We start from the raw sequence: 20,407 nt of genomic DNA on the forward strand, positions 1-20,407 counted from the left end.
AAACACTTTTGACAGTGGGAGATAAAACGATCTATTGGCAGCTGTGTGTGGGAAGACGTGTTTGATTATCTCAGCCTTCTTCTCGTATTTAAATGATTGGTAAAAGTGGAGGATTCAATAGATTTCAGGCATGAGTAGCCACAGCTGGGTTTGGCGCCGCATGTTTCCATCGACAGCCTCCACCGTGCCTCGTTTGGTAGACAGCCGAAATGATTTCACATCGTTTTACCTGATTCCAGACAAGGCATCTGAAGACTGGACCTCAGACAAACCCGTCTTCTGTTCCCTACAGCATGACGTGCACAAAGGGGGGCCTTTCAAAAGTACTCATACCGCCTACACTCACATTTTGTCAGGTGACTATCACAAAAGGGATAGAAAATGTTGCAAATAGTCCATCTTTTTCAGTGTTCAACACAGATACAGGATTGTTCCCAGGATTGTGAGTCTGATATTTTTATTTCTAATAACTGAGCAGTCTTTTTTTTTCTTTTGTTACAGCTTTGTACAGTATCTCATTGTTATTATTATTATTGTTAATCTTGTTTTAACACTGTAAGAACTTCTTTGTGCATGAACCTTTACACCTACTACTCCTGTTACACCTAAACTTCTCTTCTGTTCCACTCTATTCAATTGTCAACGTATTTTATTGGGATTGTTATGACTGACCAACACAATGACGCACTATTGTGAATTGGAAGGAAAACGATTTGAGGTTTTCAACAAATTTTTACAAATAAAAATGTGAAACTTGTGGCATACCCCTTTTATTTTGATACTAATTTGAATAAAAACCATGCGCAAACACTTGAGCTCTGATGTAATCTAATTGGTGATACAGGCGAGTCCTTGAAGAAAACCTGCGTACTGAAAATCCGTCCACAGCCACAGCTCTCTGGTTCCCCTCAAGCTAATAGAAAGCAACGAGGCTAGCTGCTGCACCAACGCTGGCGACACAGCAAACATGTGGAAGAGCATGTTCCAGTTAGAAAACACCACACCTGGCCTATATGCCAATTAAGATGCACATACTGGAACATGGTGGAGGGAGCCTCATCCTGTGGGAATGTTATTGCTGTAAAACATCCATCTAGTAGCTCCAGTTGTATGTTTAATGAGGAAGATGGCAACAGACAGCACAACAACCCTAAATATACAAGCGGAGATATGATGAACTGGCTCGGATCAAAGCGTGCTAATGTGTTATAAAGGCCTAGTCAAAGTCCTGATCCCAATCCGTTTGAGAATCCGTAGCAAAACTTGGAAATTGAAACTGACGCACAACCTCCTTGGTTCCCTTTCTAAAAACAAGAAAACCGTGTTTCATTCTCCTTCCACTTCACATTTATCAATTACTCTAGAGCTGGTCTCTCACTCAAAGATTCTAACGAAATCCATACAAGGTAGTGATTGTAACTGGAGCTTCCTCCTCTGTGACACAACAACCCCCATCCCTGTCTTCTGCCCTGTCAAACCTGCTCCCCCTGACTCATGGTAAGACGGGCTAATCAGATGCCTCACTCGCCCCATATGGACGCAGGAAGTGAGGCATTGTGGGACGCACAAAACCAGCAATCCTCCGTGAAGACAGCAGGAGAGAATGATTCTGCATTCCCACATGCTGCTGATGCGATTTAGCAGCGGGCAATTAGACTTTATGAGGGGAAGAAAAGTGACACAGAGCACAGAGTTCATCTAGACCGATGCGAGCTGAGGATTACAGAAAGCGAGAATTAATTACATATTGTGGGGGGGCAATAACGGAGAGGTGAGAAGAGTAGGGGGAATGGACTGGAGGAGAGAGAGAGAAAAAAACGGAGCGCGAAGAGGAGGAGTACGAGAGGAGGAAGGGAGGAGAGGAGGGGAGGGTATGAGACAAAAGAGTGACAGCGAAGAAAGGAGAAAGGAGGAAACGCAGACGGGCATGTTTCTATGGGCGCTCAGGACAGATTTGGGGTGAGGGAATCTTGCATCACTGCGGCAGGCCAATGGAAAGGCTCGGTTAAGATGTTCAAAGGGAGTGTCCTAGCAACAGCCGAGTAAATACCATAGCAGCAGCTGAGGGGGAATAAAAAACAAAAAACCTATAGGCAGTCACACATGATTCAAAGACTGGAGCTCTTTTAAAGATAGCTGTAGTGGAGAAGACACACATCAGTGAATATCAATTAAAAAAATTATACATATATATATACATATATATATATATATATATATATATATATATATATATATATATATATATATATATATATATATATATATAACTAGCTTGTAGATAACCAGAGGAACAGACAGATCTGAACTTTCAATTACATGCTGATTACTTCCTTTCCCTTTCTGTCTATACGTTTCTACATTTTTATGCTTATTGTCAACACACTTTAAGTCTCATTAATTTAATATTACTATTATTATTATTATTATTATTATTATTATTATTATTATCATGATAGGTTATACTACTAATCGTGTATCTATTACTATTCAATGTATTTTATTTCTATACAAGGCCTGTCATAGCTATAGAAAGATTCTTTAGCATCTCTTCTTCCGCTTCTCTCGGCTCCTTCACACACAAAGACCTGCAGAGTCACAAGGCTGCTCGCGAGCTTTTTTCACCCTCTCTTTATTTATTTATTTATTTATTTAGTCTTTCCCACAATTGCCAGAACAAAACTCTCCTGGAAAGCCATCGCTCTCATTCATTTGTCTCCTCCATTCAGTTTTTTTTTTTTTCTCCCCCCAGTCTCTAGCTCACCTCCCTCTCTCCCCCTCCGGTTTTCCCTCCTGGACGCCGTTCGGCTTTTGGCGTTGGGGCTGTGTTGCTTTAAGCTAGCTTGTTTTGTCGACCCAGCTAACTCTCGGTGTGCTGCACGAGACGTGATGAAGCTGAAAAAGGTGAGCGGTGGGCGGCTGACATGCCTGACTAATGCGTCTCATTTTTATGTGGCATGTGCCACGGTGGTTCTTGGTATGAAATCCACAGAAACTTCATGTTTGCCTTATTGGTTTGATGTATAGACGTTTGCTAAGTGGGCAGATGTGTGTGAGTTTGTGACGACCCTAGCACATCTGGGAAATGCAGTAAAAAATAATAATAATAATAATAATAAAAATTGATTGACCAGCCCTGTGAGGTTTACATTTGATACCTACACTTCCGTTCACCTGCCGCCTCCACCTCCCCCCATCATGACCCGCATCTCTCAGCATCCTCTCCCTGATACTGATGCTGCAGGGTGGGACTGTCCAGCTCCGCTCTTTCTACCAGCGCTCAGAAATGAAGATGTCACATCTTACCGGCTGGGCATGCAGGACGAGGGAGGACGATATGCCTCTCAACTCCGATGCTCCTTCCTTCTCTCCGGGGCCGAGACGGATGAAGGAGAGGGAAAAACAAAAGAGGAGGACGGAAACGAACAGACGTAAAGACGCCGGCAGCCGGATGAAACGAGGAGAAAGAGAGAGAGAGGGGAAACGGAAAGCAGGAGGAGGAAGAGGTCTCCGTGTTGCCGCCGTGCACGCACTCAGTGAGGCTGTTTTACGGTTGTGAGGCAGAAGGCTGTAGATTCACCTAAACATCGCGAGTACGCACTGCCTCACGCCACGCAGCCCTCCCTCTCCCGCTCTCTGTCTCCGCACTAAAGACGGCAGCTGCTGCTCTATGAGAAATAGAACACTGTGTCCCCCGCCCTCTCCCCCTTTCCTCCTACCTCACTCGCTCACAAAGACCCCCATCACACACAAACACACACGCACACGCACACACACACACACACACACATCTAGCGTGTCCTCACCCCCTCCTCTTTTGACTAACATCTCCCACTAGCCTGCTGGCAGTGAGACTCTGTGCCCTGACTTACATATCTGTGTGCATATTCATTCAGGGTCGCATTGTGTTTGACATTGTTTCAGCGGCAGAGTGACTTTTTCTGTCCGCACAGTGTGAAAGTGAATCATGGATGCGCATCGGTGTATTTTTTATTTTTTATTTTTTTGCAAAGTGTGTGGGTGATTGTTGAGCATCCTTTGCCACTGTGCTGTTAAGGGGAAGGAAATGTTATGTCGTTTTATGTTCTGTGGTTATCAGAGGTGTAGGTGTGAACATTTACTCGTTAGATTGAACTCGAAGGAGAAACGGTATTTAACCAAACTTTGCTCCTGATGCGCCTTCACTTGGTTACGTGTGCATCTGTCCTCATCTTGCCATGCATTGCTAAAGGATCCATAACCTTTGAACGTTTCCCTGGTTTGTCAGTTTTGGAAAGTGTCCAATGCATTTGCAGTCACACCGCTTTACTGTGATACCCCTAAATGAAATCAAGAGTGATGATGGTCTCTAGCAGTCAGCTAATGTCTATATAGTCTAATGTCAGTGTAACTGAAACTTTTCATCAAAAGCCTCGGAAGTTTGTCAGAGAACATTAGTGGACAAAAAGCTTCACACACTCCACATGGAGGTGGGTGGTTCATGTCGTGGGGAATCCTTTCTGATTGATGTTCTCTCTGAGCTTGAAGTTTTGCAAAGAAGAAAGTGAAATATTTCTGTCTCTAGATGTGGAAAGCAAATAAGGACATACCCCAAAAGACCTGCACCTCACCATTGTCTAAGGTAGGGTCAACAAAGTGCACAATCATGTATCACTTTTCCTCCACTTCAAAATATGCACAACTTTGTTGCAAGCATAAAACCCAACAAAATAGACCAAAATTTGTGGGCATAACATTTCAAATTGTTTGAGTACCTTCCATGAACATCAAATTGTCCGGTAGGGACACCTACTTTGGGGTCGAAGCCTGGACAAAAGGGCAACATTAAATGAGCCATGCCTGAATTGTCACTTTATCTGTGTTTGTATGTGTTTGGGGGAACAGAGAGTCTATTGTCTAGAGGTCTTCTGCCCAGACCAACGCTTGTGGCAGCCCACCCGGGGGACGGGGACATGGTAGAGGAGCTCAAGACCAAATGTTACTGTGCAATGCTTCCCCACAGTTTATTGCGGTGCCACAGCTGGGGTTACAAAGACGTGGTGCCCTTTTATGGTTAGGTCATGGGAGTGACTCTTGGGGCAGTCCAGTTGATGAACTCTTCCCACTGTGGTCATTGTTAATATTTGAATAGGCTGATGGGTAAAAGAGGACACTATCTTGCTGTCAGATGACTTTAAAGAGGCATTCACTTTTGCTTTGAGCTTAAAGACAAAGCTAGAACTTCATCAGAGCTCACTGTTCATGATTGTGTTCTTGTAAACCATTAGCACCCTTACCAAACTAAGACACTGTCTAGCGAAGCATTTTTACCTTTTGTTATTGTTAAGAATCAAAAAGGTCAATGTCTTTCATTGGGATTTTATGTGATAAATATGGCCTCGTCTAATGTGAGCTTCTTCTTCTATGTGTCTATCCCGAACATGGCTTGTGGCAAATTTCTTATGGCTGTCTTTTAATAGCTCTTTTGACAAAATGTGGGAGAGGCACTATACAAAAGACACCACTTATTAATTAATTCAGACCTACTGAAGCCTGACATAGGAGGAAGAGCTAAATGTAGAACAGAGGGACAGTCAGATGTCCAACTTCACACTCAGCTCTTCCTGTTTTTGTGGTCATGTCTGAGAAGTGGACTTTCTGGCTGATACTTTCACATCACCAAACAGTGTCCAAGATTGCTCAACCAAGCGCACATAAGCAGCTGGTAATCTCACGCAAGCCTTACAAAAGTTTCTGTCTTACTTCATCCTTATTTTACACTGCCACTCACATTAACACTTTGTACACAAAAGACGGGAGGAAATCGTGGGCCGGTCTACGACATTTTCACAAGTAATTTGATGTATTCTAGCCAGTTAGCATCGCTCTCATAAAGCTACAGGAACAGACAACGAGTTAGCAGTTGCCTACGGCCTCTGGGAGTACTTTTCAAAATGTAAGAATGAGACAGTTCAATTGGGGTGCTTTGCTAATTTAATGGGAAATGGAGTTCATAAGATGTTTAGACAACAGAACAGTCACAGTTTCACAGTTTCTCGCCAAGCAGCACCACCCCCGACACAACCACAACACCAAGCAGATGTTCTTGAGAAGAAAAGAGAGGTTGGGGGCAGTTTCGTCTGTTGTGTGCTAATAAACATCTTTGATGTGCTATTGTGTGTGCGTGTGTGTGTGTGTGTGAGAGTGTGTCGAGTAGATGCTCAACAGCGCCACAGCAGGTCGGGCCAGGAATTTTAACGGCTCATTCACACACACACGACGCTTTTTCACACACTGCCCTTAACAATACAAAGAGGCCTAAAGAAGCCTTTCAGACTATTTAAAGAGGAATTTAAAGGCAGTACTTGGAAAAAGAAATAAGAATAAATTGTAATGTAAAAAGGTCAGAAGTAAATTGATTTCTTCTTCTGTGTTTTCATTAGTCAACTTTCTTAAGTTCCCAAACATTCATTATCCACTTTTAAAACGTATTTCAATCAAATTTAAAATTAACATTTGTCCTCTGTCTTTATTTAAAGAATACTTTATACTTGTTGCTTCAATCTATATTTATAGGAATGGATTTTATTTGTTGATTTGCATTTCAATCTGGAGAGACTCAGACGGAGAAAGACAGCGATTAAAAAGGTTCATTGACATACACTAATTAAAGTTCTTTGGCGCTCGGGCCCCGGCTGAGGACATCAAACTGTGAATTGCATTAAGCTCGGATGAGCATTCCCGATTCTGGTTAGGAACGTCGTCCCCTGGGACCCGACACTGGTGGTGGAGGTCGGTGAAGGATGCATGCCTGGAGAGCCGGGCGAGTGGAGGTGGAGAAGGGGTGGAGGTGGGTTGAACTCAACTGGAAAGCTGAAGAAGTCATGGATGGAGGTCCTTCTCAAGTGGGGCTTGGTCGGTGATTGGCCGTGACGTGGCTTGGTTGTCGATGAAGAGCGGGACACGCCGACTGGATGGTGCAGATGAAGCTAGAGAGTCTTGTAGTTTGAATTCACACCTAGGCTTCATTACAGAAAGGAAGTCCCCACTTGCCTTGTATAAAAAGACACAGGTCCTCTCTTAGATAGGATGGAGCGACATGCACACTCCAGGACTGGTGAATACAGCAGGAATTAACTGAACTAATGATTTTAAACATATTTATATCAGGCCGTCGCACAGCCAGGCTTGTACAAAACAACACTGGTATTCTGGGACCATCACACACCTCTTATTGTCTTCTTTTGAAGGGTTTCAGGTTTTTTGATATAACTAGGAGAAGTGTTGCACCATACAATACAGCAATAATTAATATGTGGCTCAACAAGAGTTTAGGTAGTTAAAAGTGTGGATAAAGGCAAATAAAACCTTAAATTAAAAAATCAGGCCAACATAATTGGACAACATTGTTAGTAGATACTCTATGTGAAGTTTTAAATTGAAGGACTCGTCTATGAAGAACCCCAGGAACTTTGTAGTTCATTATTTCTTCATTTTCAATGTTAAGATTTATATGATCAGTTAATGGTAAAAAACTATATATATATATTTGGTCTAAACAAAATAAAATTGGTTTTGCTGATGTTAAGAGAGAACTTGATTTGATTTGAGAAAAGTTTACAAAGCCGCTAATAATGATGAAGAGTAACGGTCCCAAAACTGAATCCTGGGGAACTCCATGTTTGATGTCCCCAATTTCTGCTGGTTAATATCTACATAATGATGTCTACCAAAAAGGTAACTTTTAAACCAAAAACCAATAACTCTTGAAGGTGGAGTCATCCCGCTGTGTCTGTTTTCACGTCATAAAACATAAAAACCAGAGAGGTCCTCTTGGAAAGGCTTCATCCGAGAAGCAGTCATCAGAAGTGCTCTTTCACAGTTTAGAAGTGGTTTTATGGATATGGATTTAAATTACACCCAAGTCTCAGCCATTGGACTCAATCTCAATAACCCACCACACACTGAGCCCAGCCAAGCCCAGCCTAGATCACCAAGGCACTCATTGGTGAGGTTAGCCCGTTCTTTCTAATCTGAACAAGGTTCACCCATTTTCTGTGGTTTTGCTTCATTCCGGTCCTCGAGTTTCAGCTGCTTTCACATTTGCCGCCTTCTTCAGGTCAAGGATCATTCTCTGCCTCACCAAGTACCTTGGTATCTTGTTCTATCAGGTCATAGGGAACGTCAGGATAAAGACATAGAGGGACCAATTGAAGTACTTACTGAAGTCATACTGAAAGAGTTGAAGAGGTGTGCATGTTCTGTGGAGCTGAGGCATCTCCATGATGCTATTGAAACAAACATGTTTGTGCAGAGCCCCTCCTGAGAAATATTATTATGACCTAATGTGGGCACATTGTTCTGCAAGATAACAGCTCTGCTCCAAACCAACCCAAAATGGATAAATTGCTCGTATCCAAGGTTACTGCTCAGATGAGAAAGTCAATTTGCATAAGCTTCTGGGGAAAGTTTGCCTACAAAGACAACTACTGTACACAGTTCTTTGGGAAATAAACATGAGACAATGACTGCCCAACCCATCCAATGGAAGAAGATTCTCAAGCTGTGGTCTACTAATAGCCATAGTCAGCGTGTTGTTAAATTCACATCTGTTGTGGTTTACGCTAGTCAATAGTCAGGTGCAAAAAGAGATCAAGATCATTTTTGAGAGCCATATAGAAATATAGAAAAGTGTAGCTGAAATATTAATACCTGCACAGAATTGCCAACCAGTGTAAGGCGGAGAACCTTGTGTTATTTATAAAGTGGGTATGATTTTATTTAGGTCCATCTTCTCGGGCTGGTGTCCGTTTTGTGAAAAGCAGAGACTTGTCGGTGGCGTTTGTGTGTCTCCTTAATGAGCCAAGGCATGCGTTATGATGCAATTGTTACTTGTGACTGTGAGCACAAAAACGCTGACCAAAGTTCTGGTTAGCACTTTGTTTTAGCTATCTATTTAGTAGAAGATGAATGCTTACCCTGGCCAAGAATGCTGAAGCGCTGTAAAACCAAGAGTTTACAGTGCTTTCCTCCTCAACATTTTAATACAGTAGAGGTGAATCCGTTTTCTCAGGACTAATTGGCATCCTCCATCTGTGCAGAAATAGATATTTGCAGTCGGTACTATGGAGAGGAAAAGGACATTGTGAAACATCCAATCATTCACTTACTATACCCGTAATGAGCCGGCTGCCTGCCTCAGGTGGAGAATGGGAGAGACATAGGTTACTCTCTGATCAGGTGATACCACAAGACTACTCTTTACAGTGTTGATTCAGATTGGCCCGTCAACTTAATATATCTATTTCTGGAACCACAAATGAACAGCAAAGTCATGCAGACGACTACAGACATCAAGGCAACGGGGCTGGGATGGGAACTGGGAGCATTTCTGCTGCAAGGAAGCTGAGCTAACATCTGTTATACCTTGCAGCTCTCATAGTAAACCAGATATTTTTTTTCACAAAAAGCTTCTCCATAACTGTGGCAAAGAAAGATCATTTCCATTATCCACACCTGGTTGCTGGTCATTGGGGAAAGCAACGTGTCCAGTGTACATCTTGGATAAGCGTACCCTTTTTAAAAACTGTTTTAAATAGATGTTTAAAAAGTTTTTGGCAGTGCCTTTATGAAAGGAAGCTAGTGGCCAGTGCACAGTGGTTTGCTCTTTTGCTTTGACTGCAGGTACTGTCAAAGTAAAACCACATTCTGTGCCTTTCTCAGGAAGCCAGTAAACCTGAAAGACCCAAGTACTGAAACTTGTTCTCAATGGGCAGAAGCTGAAACAAGCAATTTCTAACATGCATAAAGAAGCATGAGGTGTTCATCTCTAACATGCTGTAGTTACAAAATATCCTAAGCTTTCTTGCCCTCAGTTAGCTACAAATGGTTAGACGTCTTCAGTGAGGATGTTGCATGTACAGTGCCTTGCAAAAGCGTTATATAACAATCAGAAACGAAAAGGTTTTTTTATTGGGATTGGACCAGATGGACCATCCTCAACACTTTTCAGATAAATATCTGAACATTTTTGCTTGCAGGATGTACTCCCCCTACTGAGTCATTACTTTGAAGAACCACAGTTTTTCTTTCTGTAATTACAGTACTTTTTCCCATTTTACTTCATCAAAAGCATCAAACTGAGTCAGAACCCTTACAAAAAAATCACATGTGATCACATGTGATTTTCACATGTGATCACATGTGATTTTCACATGTGATCACATGTGATTTTCACATGTGATTTTCACATGTGATCACATGTGATTTTCACATGTGATCACATGTGGTTCACACAAATTTTACATGTGAATGATGTGAATCGCATGTGAAAGTACATGAATACGTGTGATTTTGGAACGTTTCGTGGTAAAATCACGTGTGATTCACATGTGAATCACACATTTCCACATGTGATTTTCATGGGATTTTTTTGTTAGGGAAGACAGAGAGCATCTGTAAATATCAACTTTCAGGTCAAGACTTTGACTAAGCCATTAGTCATTAGTAAACATGTTGCAAAAAACCACCATGCTTTGTTCTGTTGGAAAGTGAAAATCCCCCCTCAAGTTTTCTGTAATACCGTGTATGCATCAATTCATTCAGGCTGGCGATGTATTTTGATCTATCCACTGTAACCATCTACTGTGTGTTTGCAGCACTGCCATTCAAAACAATAACGTTGTACATATACTTCTACTATCAGGCTTTTTTGAGGGATTTGTAAGTACTACAACATGTGTTGTATCTATATTGTGCATCAAAACATTACAGCTTTGGGGTCCTTGCTTCTAAAAGGTTTTTTTTTTTTTTTAAGATCTTTTCTATAAGGATGACGAGGTGTCGGCCTTTTCCTGTAAAACATCCTCTTTGTTCTCAGGAGTTAATCCAGCCGAACACATATTTCCTTCTGACACTGCACTCCATCAGCTATAACATTTCTTCTTCTTCTTCTTCTTCTTCACCACGTCTTGTTTTCTTCCTGCTTGAGCCACTGTCCCCCTACCTGCCTGCCTGAGGAGCCATGGCCCCCTCTCTCTGCCTCTGTCAATGTGTTTTGCCCTTATAAGGAGAGAGTACAGGCAGACTGTACTAACGGCGTGAGCTCGGCAGGGGTGTTGCAGGGTCGGGGAGACCACATCGACAGGAACAGCAGGGTGAGGTGAGAGGAAGAGTGGGGGAAAAGGGCAGAGAGGAGAGATGAGCAACCACTTTTCTGTCAGCGGACCTGAGATGATGAGAAGCAGGTGGACACATTTGACATGCTGTAACGTTGAGATCTTAAGAGACCGAATACCTCTTACACACACCAAATGCACCACACTGAAAACATCGATTCAAATGCCGTCGGTGTTCATACTGAGCTCAGCAGCTGCCCACATGCTCATCTACATACACAAAGCCTGACGTTCGGCTGGTGAGACTCGTGAAGGGAGAGTGTGGGATTCGGTGCGGAGGGCTGTACAGTGCGGTGTGACCAGCATCGTGAGAAAATCTAATCTCCGTATGAATCTACGTGGTCGGTGAAGGTCTTGGGAGGTTTGTTTGGGGACATTAGGAAGCAAAAAGCTTTACGAAGACCAAAGAATACAGCAGCCAGGTCAGGGAGCAGCGGAACTGAATTTCAAACCAGTCGCTCTGTCGTCCCAACCTAAAATCCACACAAAGACATAAAAGTCCACCTACACTGACACAGAGAGTGTTAATCAGAGAACAGGCCTGTGGTGTCTGTGGAGAAAACTACAACTTCACATTACTGGTGAGGCATGGTGGTGGGAGTAGCATGATGTGGAGATACTTCCATGGTATCTCCACAACATGGTGGGAGGGTCTTGTGTCCTGTTTTGATATTGTTGTGTTAAGTGTTTTGTTTTTTGTTCTAACTTGCTTTAGGACAAAGGAAGAAATTTGTGCTGACAAAGGAGACGTAGTCATCTATTCTAATTTATTGACTATGGCTGTATGCATTTTGTAAATGTCTCTTTTTTAAGTTTAGGTGTTTAAATTGCTTGCAAAACACCACATTACAATATTAAGAGGATTTTTTTAAAAAACAACAAAAAAACAAGACACTGGTGAGCCAGTGGTTTGGATTGTCACTTCAAACTGGAAGCAAGATTCTAAGTACCAGCCATCTCCGTCTACATGGTTCAGACATATTTCATAAGCAATAAAAAAAATAATAAAACAAAGACAAAATGCCATTTTCCACTCATGAGAGTCTGTGCACACTGGCTGTGTTGGTTCAGCTGCAGCATTTCTCAGCATCACACCTTCCCTGTAGCGGGAGGGCCGTCCCGCCTGGGAGTACAGGAAAGGTGCTAATTGGCTCTGAAGCTTCTGAATGGAGGAGCCGAACCTCAGATGCAGCTGAATGCGAGGCGCCAGGGGCCCTTCGTGTGACGTGTGTTAGTACAGCACGCCGAGGAGCCCCCGCCTCTCCTTACCTTACCTCAGCCTCCCCGCTGAGTTCTGGTGACTCTCTCAGCTTCCACTGCTTATGGAGGAATGGCATCGGGGTTGTTTTGGGGGGGAATGCAAATCCGTTTAGTCACAAATCCCCAAGAAGGACTCAAAACTTGGTGGAGGGGGGTGGGCAGGGTGTGAAAACAAACATACCACTCAGCTGGTAAGTTGCTCAACATGTATGGAGGGAGAGGAGGAGGAGGTTTAAAAGCAGAGGGTTTGTGTGTGTGTGTGTGTTTGGTTCAGGATATTATCACCCTCAAACATCCCTGCTTGCTAATCTCTGCCAGCCTGTAGGCGACGGTTTGTTTACTCTGATGTCTTCACTCAAACCCACCCTGCAGCCGACGAGTCCGTCGCAGAATCCCGAGATCGTCTCGATTCAGAAGTGATTCGGCGATAAGCTCCACGCCGAAACTGAGCCACCTCCTCCTATCTCACCCCTAAATCTATTAGCTGACATTCGCCTTGAAGTAATTAGAAAGCCGAGAGACGGGAACGAGGCTTGATGTTGCTCCCGGCAGAGTCGGTTACGTAAAGAGGCTGTGATGTGACCCACAAGAAGAGTTGAAGTTGACTGGACGAGGAGGAAGTTAAAGGCCGTGCAGGAATGAGGTCAGCACTTTACGTTGACGGTAGCGTCTCTGACAGGATCTGTGCGCAGAGATACAAGAACAGAGAAGAAGTGCAAGAAGCAGCAATTTACTGTAAATATCCTATTTCACATTCTGTCTGTCCAACGCCTGAAACGCTTAAAAATAAACTTCTCACTGGCCACTTATGAGGCTATACCTGAGGTTTCCCTTTGTGACCCTTGGACTGATGATGTTTGGCCCCCAACTCTCATTCAAGAATGATACAAATTTGGCCCTTCCAGCAGATGCAGATAGAGATCTATTATTTGCAATCTTTGTAAAATTATCAACTTTATTTTTTGATAATGGAAAATCTGAAGTACAACACAAAGTAGTCATGTTTTTATAACCAACAATAAGTAGAGTCACAGCTATCCAGAGACTTTTATTAGAAAAGCTGGCTTTGCTGCAACCAAATTAGCTTTATTTTAACTTATTAAGATTAATTTAATTTATTAAAACTGTTCTTATAGAGGAAAATAGATCAGCTCAATCGAGTCCAAAATATTTTTGAAAACTTTTAGTACAGAAAATTTGCAAAATCCTCTATAAGTTTTGGATCTACAATGAATAAGATCATTTTCTTCCAAAGAAAATACAGTAGAATAAGTCAATCAAATATATATATATATATATATATATATATATATATATATATATATATATATATATATATATATATATATATATATATATATATATATATATATATATATATATATATATATATATATATATATATATATATATATATATATATATATATATATATATATATATATATATATATATATATATATATATATATATAGCTTGATTTTAGTCATTTTATTTCCAAATACTTTGTACTCGACAATTTGCTCCAGTCAAAGTCCAGAGCTAAATCAGAGTTGCTGTTAATAGCAGCTCTCCATTCATTCTTTGTTTGAGCCACTCTGGCTCACTTAGTCTTACAAGTAAAATTTCAATAAAATACAGCAAACTTTGTGGTTACAATATGATTAAATGTGAAAAAGCTGAAGGGGCTTCACAAAAACAACCCAGTGGAAGGTCAGTAAAACAACGCCAGGCTTCATGAGCCTCCATATTTGCCATTAATCAGTGCCTCCCTCCTCATTTGATTGAAAATAGAAGCCGTCTGTCCGTCGAATTTAGCGCTGAGAATGTTTCTATAGGACTTTAAAAGCCTGTAATCCACTTTATGAGCGCAACATCGTCCACATTACTAAAAACGCTCAGCGGAACACCGAGTTGCGTCACATGCCTCACAGAATCTCAGCCCGCTTCCTTTCACAGACGGAGCATTTCAGCGTACTTTAATGGCCTCTTCTAGATGCGCCGGATGACCCATAGCTTCGGGGTGTTCTGCGTCGTTCCATCTAAGTTATTTATAACTAACAGACAGTGTGGGTGTGGGTGTTCAGGACGCAGCATCTACTTCCACTCTCTCTCATCCAGCTCATCGGTCACGTACCAGGAAAACTGTTGGTCTGTGTCCCATTTGAGCTAAATCACCAAATTACTGCAGTGGATGGAAGGGATAATGCGTCATCAGAGCTTCTTCACATGCATGGGTAGCGTCAGTGTGTATAAAGAAAGTCATGGCTCACTAAATAAAATGTTATATTTAATCTGTCTTCCAATCTGAAAGAGATTCTCAGAGAGCCTAGAATGCAAACTTGGTGACAGTTATGAAAATGTATTTATTCTCAGGATCGTGTATCAGGATAATTCTTGGTCACACTTGATGTCTAGCATGGCGTCATAATCGTGTACCCTTCTGCGACCAGTTTCTTTGAAATCTCTCAGTGTATTTGTTCATTGCGAGTTGCCGTGTCCAGTTGACGCTGTATGCGCTCTTCCCACATAATTGATGAAGAGGTTTGGACTTTGAGGTTTGACCGTAGAATTATCAATATACAGTTTGCTACTTCATCAAGTCTCATTGTGGATTGAAAATGGTGGTTGAGATGTTGTTGACAGGCCAATCAACAACATCTCAACTTGTGCGTAATACTTGACGAGGTTCGGCTTGTGCAAACCCTGAGGTGGTTCCATAAAACAAGGAAGAACTGTGTCGGATCTGCAAATGGAGAAGAATGTGGCCTGGTCTGACTGGGGCACAATAGGTTAAAGTCTAGTTCCTGGAGACGCAGTCTGGTAAAAACCAGCCACTGCAGTAGGTCTGGGCCCTGGGCTTGTGGGTATCGATTGTTTGGATGGACTCTGTTGAGGTTTTAAATTTTACCCAATTGCTAACGTTTGAGCGCCGGTCCGACACTTTGAAACTTGACGGAAATAGCCTGCCCAAATTGAAAGGGCTTCGTTTACTTTCTCCGCTGCCATTGCTAAAACTACAGGGAGACTACAACTCTAAAATGGTGCCGAAAATTAGCGTCGCTGTTCACAACATCTCCTTCTGTTCGCTGATTGGCCCAGTTGAAATTTTACCAGAGAAATCCACTTTAATGGAAGAAAGCCAAAATGGCGCACTGAACAGATTGAAAGGTGACAAAAACGACTGATGCTAGCAGTGAATATGTGCTAGTTAGCATGTTTAATGTATGTTAAGATCAGACTGAGCAAACAGTTGCTGGGTAGAAAGAAGACGTCAAAGCTTTATTTGTGTATGCATCCGCGTGAGTGCCAGTGTGGAAGCCGGCAGGGAGGTAAGGGGGGTAGGGTGTCCCAGAAACTGGCAAATGTCCTGTTCCCTTCCCCCGCCTCTTGCTGAGTATCCACATGGATAGTGACAGACCTGGAAAGCAAGAGACATACAGGGGATGGCAGGATGCCAGTGCGTCTTCCCCCCGGCGCCCGGATCATCCCCCCTCATTCAAACACTATCAGTTGAAACCAGATTACGGATTAAACGGCTTTACAGCGTGAGCGTGCATATTCCCTATATTGTCCATAGGAAAAGCTGCTTCTTCTTCTGTCTGTCTGTCTTTACCCCTCGCTAAAGACAGTATAATGTTTTACTGTACATTCCACCTCACCTCTTCTCACGTCTAGACTGGAGTTAGTCACCATCCCTTAGTTGTCTGGACTTGCTTCCCCTGAGGCTGAGCTGATTAACGCTAATAGGGAATAACAATGCATGATAATGTGAATTATAATGGACCAATGGCGGCGGCCTTTTGCCCCACGCTCCATATGAAAACAGCGGCTCTGGAATGGTGTGCATGAGCCCTGCAGGGACGGGCCAGACAAAGACAAAGCCATGCCAGACTCCGGGTTAATATAACTGGAAAGGACGCAGGACGCCAGGAGGGGGTTGCTGTGGGCCCTCAACATGGCGTACACAGACAAACATGAGAAAACGAGCTTGTTTTCTACTACAGACATGTTTCTGACGGTCAGAGTGCAGACTTTAGAGCAGTCAGGTCATGTTGTAGCTGCGCCCGTCTCTTGGTGTGCCTACAGCCAAGTTATTCAAAGTTTTTGCAGCAGCCAGAACAGAAGTTGGTTGCCTCTTCTTCTCTGCTCAAACACTGTTCAGTTGCCAGCTGGTAACCAGCCACCTCTGCACCTCCTCATTGAGGCCATTGGTCAGTGTACATTGACTAAGCTTCAAAGTGAAGACGCAAGCAGTGACCTTTACATATCTTATACCTCCTAATTTGTCTGAGGGAGGAACTATGAGTGTTTTCTCTAGTTGTTTCTCATGGAGTAGAAGATACACTTAATTTCTGTAACTTAGGTTACGCGACAAGTGTTTTAACCATAAATGGGGAAGGTCTCGCATCTTCCAAAAGATTCCAAGTAACCTCCATTAATGAACCTGGAACGTTAAAGTACAGAAAGAGAATCTTTCAAAAATCGAAATCGGCAGAACAGACCTCGAAGAAAAACAGAAATCCTCACCGATCAAGAAAAGCCAGATTGGTTCATTTATCTGCACTAATCGACTGTCTTAGACCAAATCTAAACTGTTCAGTACTCTGGCTCCATCTAGTGGTGATTTTTTGAGCACGTGTTTCAAATATTCCTGTTGAGATACATTTGTAAAAGGTACCATGGTTGTGCTCAGATAAATGCACTGAAATATGCGTTTTAGCGATGTAAAGCCAAAAGCAGCTATTAGTTCTAAAAGTTATTTTCTTTGTTTTAATGGAATATCTGCTTTCTGAAAACAGAAAGAAACTGGTGACTCTAGTGATACTTTCTTATTCAGTCCTTTTATATCACAAGGCTGAAAACTATTAGCTAGTTTTATTATTTTATGGAAATTTATGCAGCCAATTTAATACATGGTCACATAATTCAGTACACCAATGTGTTAGATATTCTCATAATTGTCTAGGGTAACAAATTTTTTGAGAAACTGAACTTTGGCCTTATCTCTGAATCTAAATAAAATGAAATATTAGAAATGCATCACTGTGTGTGTAATGAAATTATACAAGTTACACTTTCAAAATGAAAAAATTACATAAACTTCTAAATTGTATTCTAATTTACTGGGATTTACCTGTGAAACAATACAAAAAACTTATGTCTGTAAGATAAAAAAGGAAATAAAGTCAAAGTGAGTAGTATGAAAGCAGAATGTGCATGATTGTGTCTTTTTAAGTTACATCTGTCCATTTCTCTTTAACTAACTTTAACTTTAAATCTTATAAAAACTTAAGACCTGCTCTGAAACCCTTTTCATTTGCTTCTTTGACTTCACATTCCAGTCTACATACTGCAGTTTTAAACTCATTTTAATCAAATTTAAAAAAAAAGAAATCAACAGACTGAAAGTGTTTTAAAGTAGAAATTCATATTTTTTACAACAGTCCAATAAGAGGCCAAATACATTGTGTCCGATCTGTTTTACTCTTATTTCACAGAAATAAGATTTCGAAAAACACAGGACACAACCTAATACTCATGAAATGGTGGAAAAACATGAAACACAAACAGTAACAAAACCCTAGATGACGATCCTCCCCTCCTTCATCGACAAAGCAAAAAGAAAATCTATTTTGCTTTGCTCTCCGTTACTTACTGTCTCTCTGTTGTCAAACTATCGAATGGGAAAGGCAAACACTGAACAAAACAGGCAGGCAAAGGAAAAAAATAAAATAAAATAAAATCAATATCTGTATTTAGTGGAATAATCCTTGGGAGACACCACTAAACCTCTTCCTTTCCGCGCTCCTCGGTACACCGTTTCCACAATGTCTATCATCTCCTGCTTGTCCTCTATGATCCAGTTGATCTTGTTGTTGTTACCGGTGCCCAGATCAATCATGATGTGTTTGTTCCTGGGTAACACAGAAATATATTTCGTTTAACACCAGGAGACGGAATCTGTGTCCGTAGTTGCCGGACACAGATTCCGTCTCCTGTATTTTCACGAACGTCGACACCCGGAGAGTGACCTACCTGAAGAAGAACATGATGGTGCAGGGGTCGTACAACTCGTACATTTTGTTGAAATCGGGCACTTCTGTGATGTCCACGAGGTAAATGACGGCAAAGTTTTTGACCTGGGAGAAAGAAAGGAACGTTTATAGCAAACTGTGTCCAACAAAACATATTAATTATGCAGAACTGTATTGGCTCCTTTGGCTGAAAGGACTTCCTGAAAGCTTGAGTTGTGAAGAAACAATTTGCTCATTTGGCTTGAAGTGAAATTGTTTACTGCAGCTTTCAATCATAGAATTTCATTTAAAAAACTGATAACTGTTACTCTTACAAAGCACAGGAATTCCCGAGCAAAGAATTTTTCTGTTTTCTTCTTTTGAAATCTTATATGAAAAATATACTGTGACATTTATCTATTTGATGCAACACTTTTAAATGTTTAGCATGGTCTCTAATCAAAGATTTAGTAGTTTGTGCATCTCACCTTCCCTTTAGTTTCTTTTAAATAGAGGTTGATTGCCTTGTGTAAGAATGGTACTTATAAACAAACCAGTTTACAAATTAATTGACTAGAAAATGGCCACAAATCACTGACTGGCGTATCTCTAGTAAGCTGTTAACTACGTGATGAGTACCAAAGTTATCAGAAAATCGTAAGAAACAACGACCTCTGCTGGTGTTACTGGGTCTCGTTACAAAAAAACGTCTAAATTTAGCAATAACTGAAATGTTTCACATAAATATGTGTAGTTCAATGACCAGCGGGTTTGACCTGACAACACGAAGTTAAACCCGTTTCAAAAACAAATAAAGCAGCAGGTTATTCTAAGGAGCAAACTTTGGATGCTGCTCCGACGACAGCAAAGACGTCAACGAACTAATCCAACCTTTTCAGCGATGCTGTAAAGGACCTCGTCCATTTTCATGCACGTTGGGTCCCAGTCGTGTCCGAAGCGGATGACCAGGACTCGGTCCTCCTCCGACAGGATGGCTTGGTCCACCTGCCAGCCATTGTGGAGATGTGGCAACATGTACGACATCTTGATTCAAAGAAAGCGATTTCCAACCTGCAGGTCAGTACATCCGTGTTTTAAGGTTGAGGGGAAGACAGACGGACATGAAACAAACATAATGCACTGGTCTGAGTAGCGAAACACAAGGCAGCTAAACGTAGCTAGCGCTGGGTAGTGTTAGCTGAGGAAAAATCTGGAAGAAACAGAAAAGAAACCCTAGAGGAAGCACACTCTGACCAAATTAATATAAAAACTCACCTTGAATTAACAAGTGCGTGTTATGTATCGAAATAAATACCCAACTATCGAGTAAAGTAACACAGTAATGTTTTTAAAAAAGCAATTTGTTGTTGAACGTTGCCTGTCTTGGACGTCTCGTCGCGTCAAACAAACGTCCCAGGAATAGCCATGACGTCATAAAACTAGCGACAAGGTAGCCGCGATGTATGTACGTCATGTTTATATATATATATATATATATATATATATTTATAAATATATATTTATAAATATATATATATATATATATATATATATATATATATATATATTTATAAATAAATATATATATATATTTTTTTTTTTTGACCTTTTCAAACTTTGAAAGGGTTTTATTTAACAGATTTTTATATTAACAATTGTTCTTATTAAACCTTTTTTAATAACAATTGTTGAACCGTTTTTATTTATTTATTTTTTTATTGAGGTTTAAGGAGTAATGTTTCCATAACTTACAAATAGGAAAACGCCAGCACTGGCGTAGAAAAAAAACATTTCGGTTCTATCTAAATGCTGCAAAAAAAATATTAATCAGTAATATAAAGATAGACACATTTAGGAATACTTTAACTCTGCTTAACCTGTACATTCAAATTTTAATGTGGAGCACACTGTTCTAAGTTGTGATTGGTTGTAATTTTTTTTTTTTTTTTTTGGCAAATTTTCAAATTATACATA

General features: G+C 41.2%; 2 protein-coding genes across 3 annotated transcripts in view; both read right to left on the bottom strand.

Moving 5' to 3' along the window:
* Positions 1–3,648, bottom strand: part of fam49al (family with sequence similarity 49 member A, like) — a 37,821-nt gene extending 34,173 nt beyond the window's left edge. For both annotated transcript variants that reach the window (XM_044139079.1, XM_044139082.1), the window contains exon 1: positions 3,307–3,648. The gene's annotated coding sequence lies outside the window, so the exon portion shown is untranslated. The remainder of the gene's footprint in view (positions 1–3,306) is intronic.
* Positions 3,649–17,827: 14,179 nt separating this feature from the next.
* Positions 17,828–19,902, bottom strand: txnl4a (thioredoxin-like 4A). The gene is made up of 4 exons (XM_044139084.1): positions 19,709–19,902; positions 19,325–19,504; positions 18,456–18,559; positions 17,828–18,334 (listed from the first exon to the last, which is right to left on the bottom strand). The coding sequence occupies exons 2-4, from the start codon at positions 19,475–19,477 to the stop codon at positions 18,163–18,165; spliced, it is 429 nt and encodes a 142-aa protein (XP_043995019.1). The 5' UTR covers positions 19,478–19,504; positions 19,709–19,902; the 3' UTR covers positions 17,828–18,162.
* Between the last annotated feature and the right edge of the window lie 505 nt (positions 19,903–20,407).

The sequence above is a fragment of the Gambusia affinis genome, linkage group LG14 (assembly GCF_019740435.1).
Source record: "Gambusia affinis linkage group LG14, SWU_Gaff_1.0, whole genome shotgun sequence".
In the NCBI taxonomy this organism is placed as follows: domain Eukaryota; kingdom Metazoa; phylum Chordata; class Actinopteri; order Cyprinodontiformes; family Poeciliidae; genus Gambusia; species Gambusia affinis.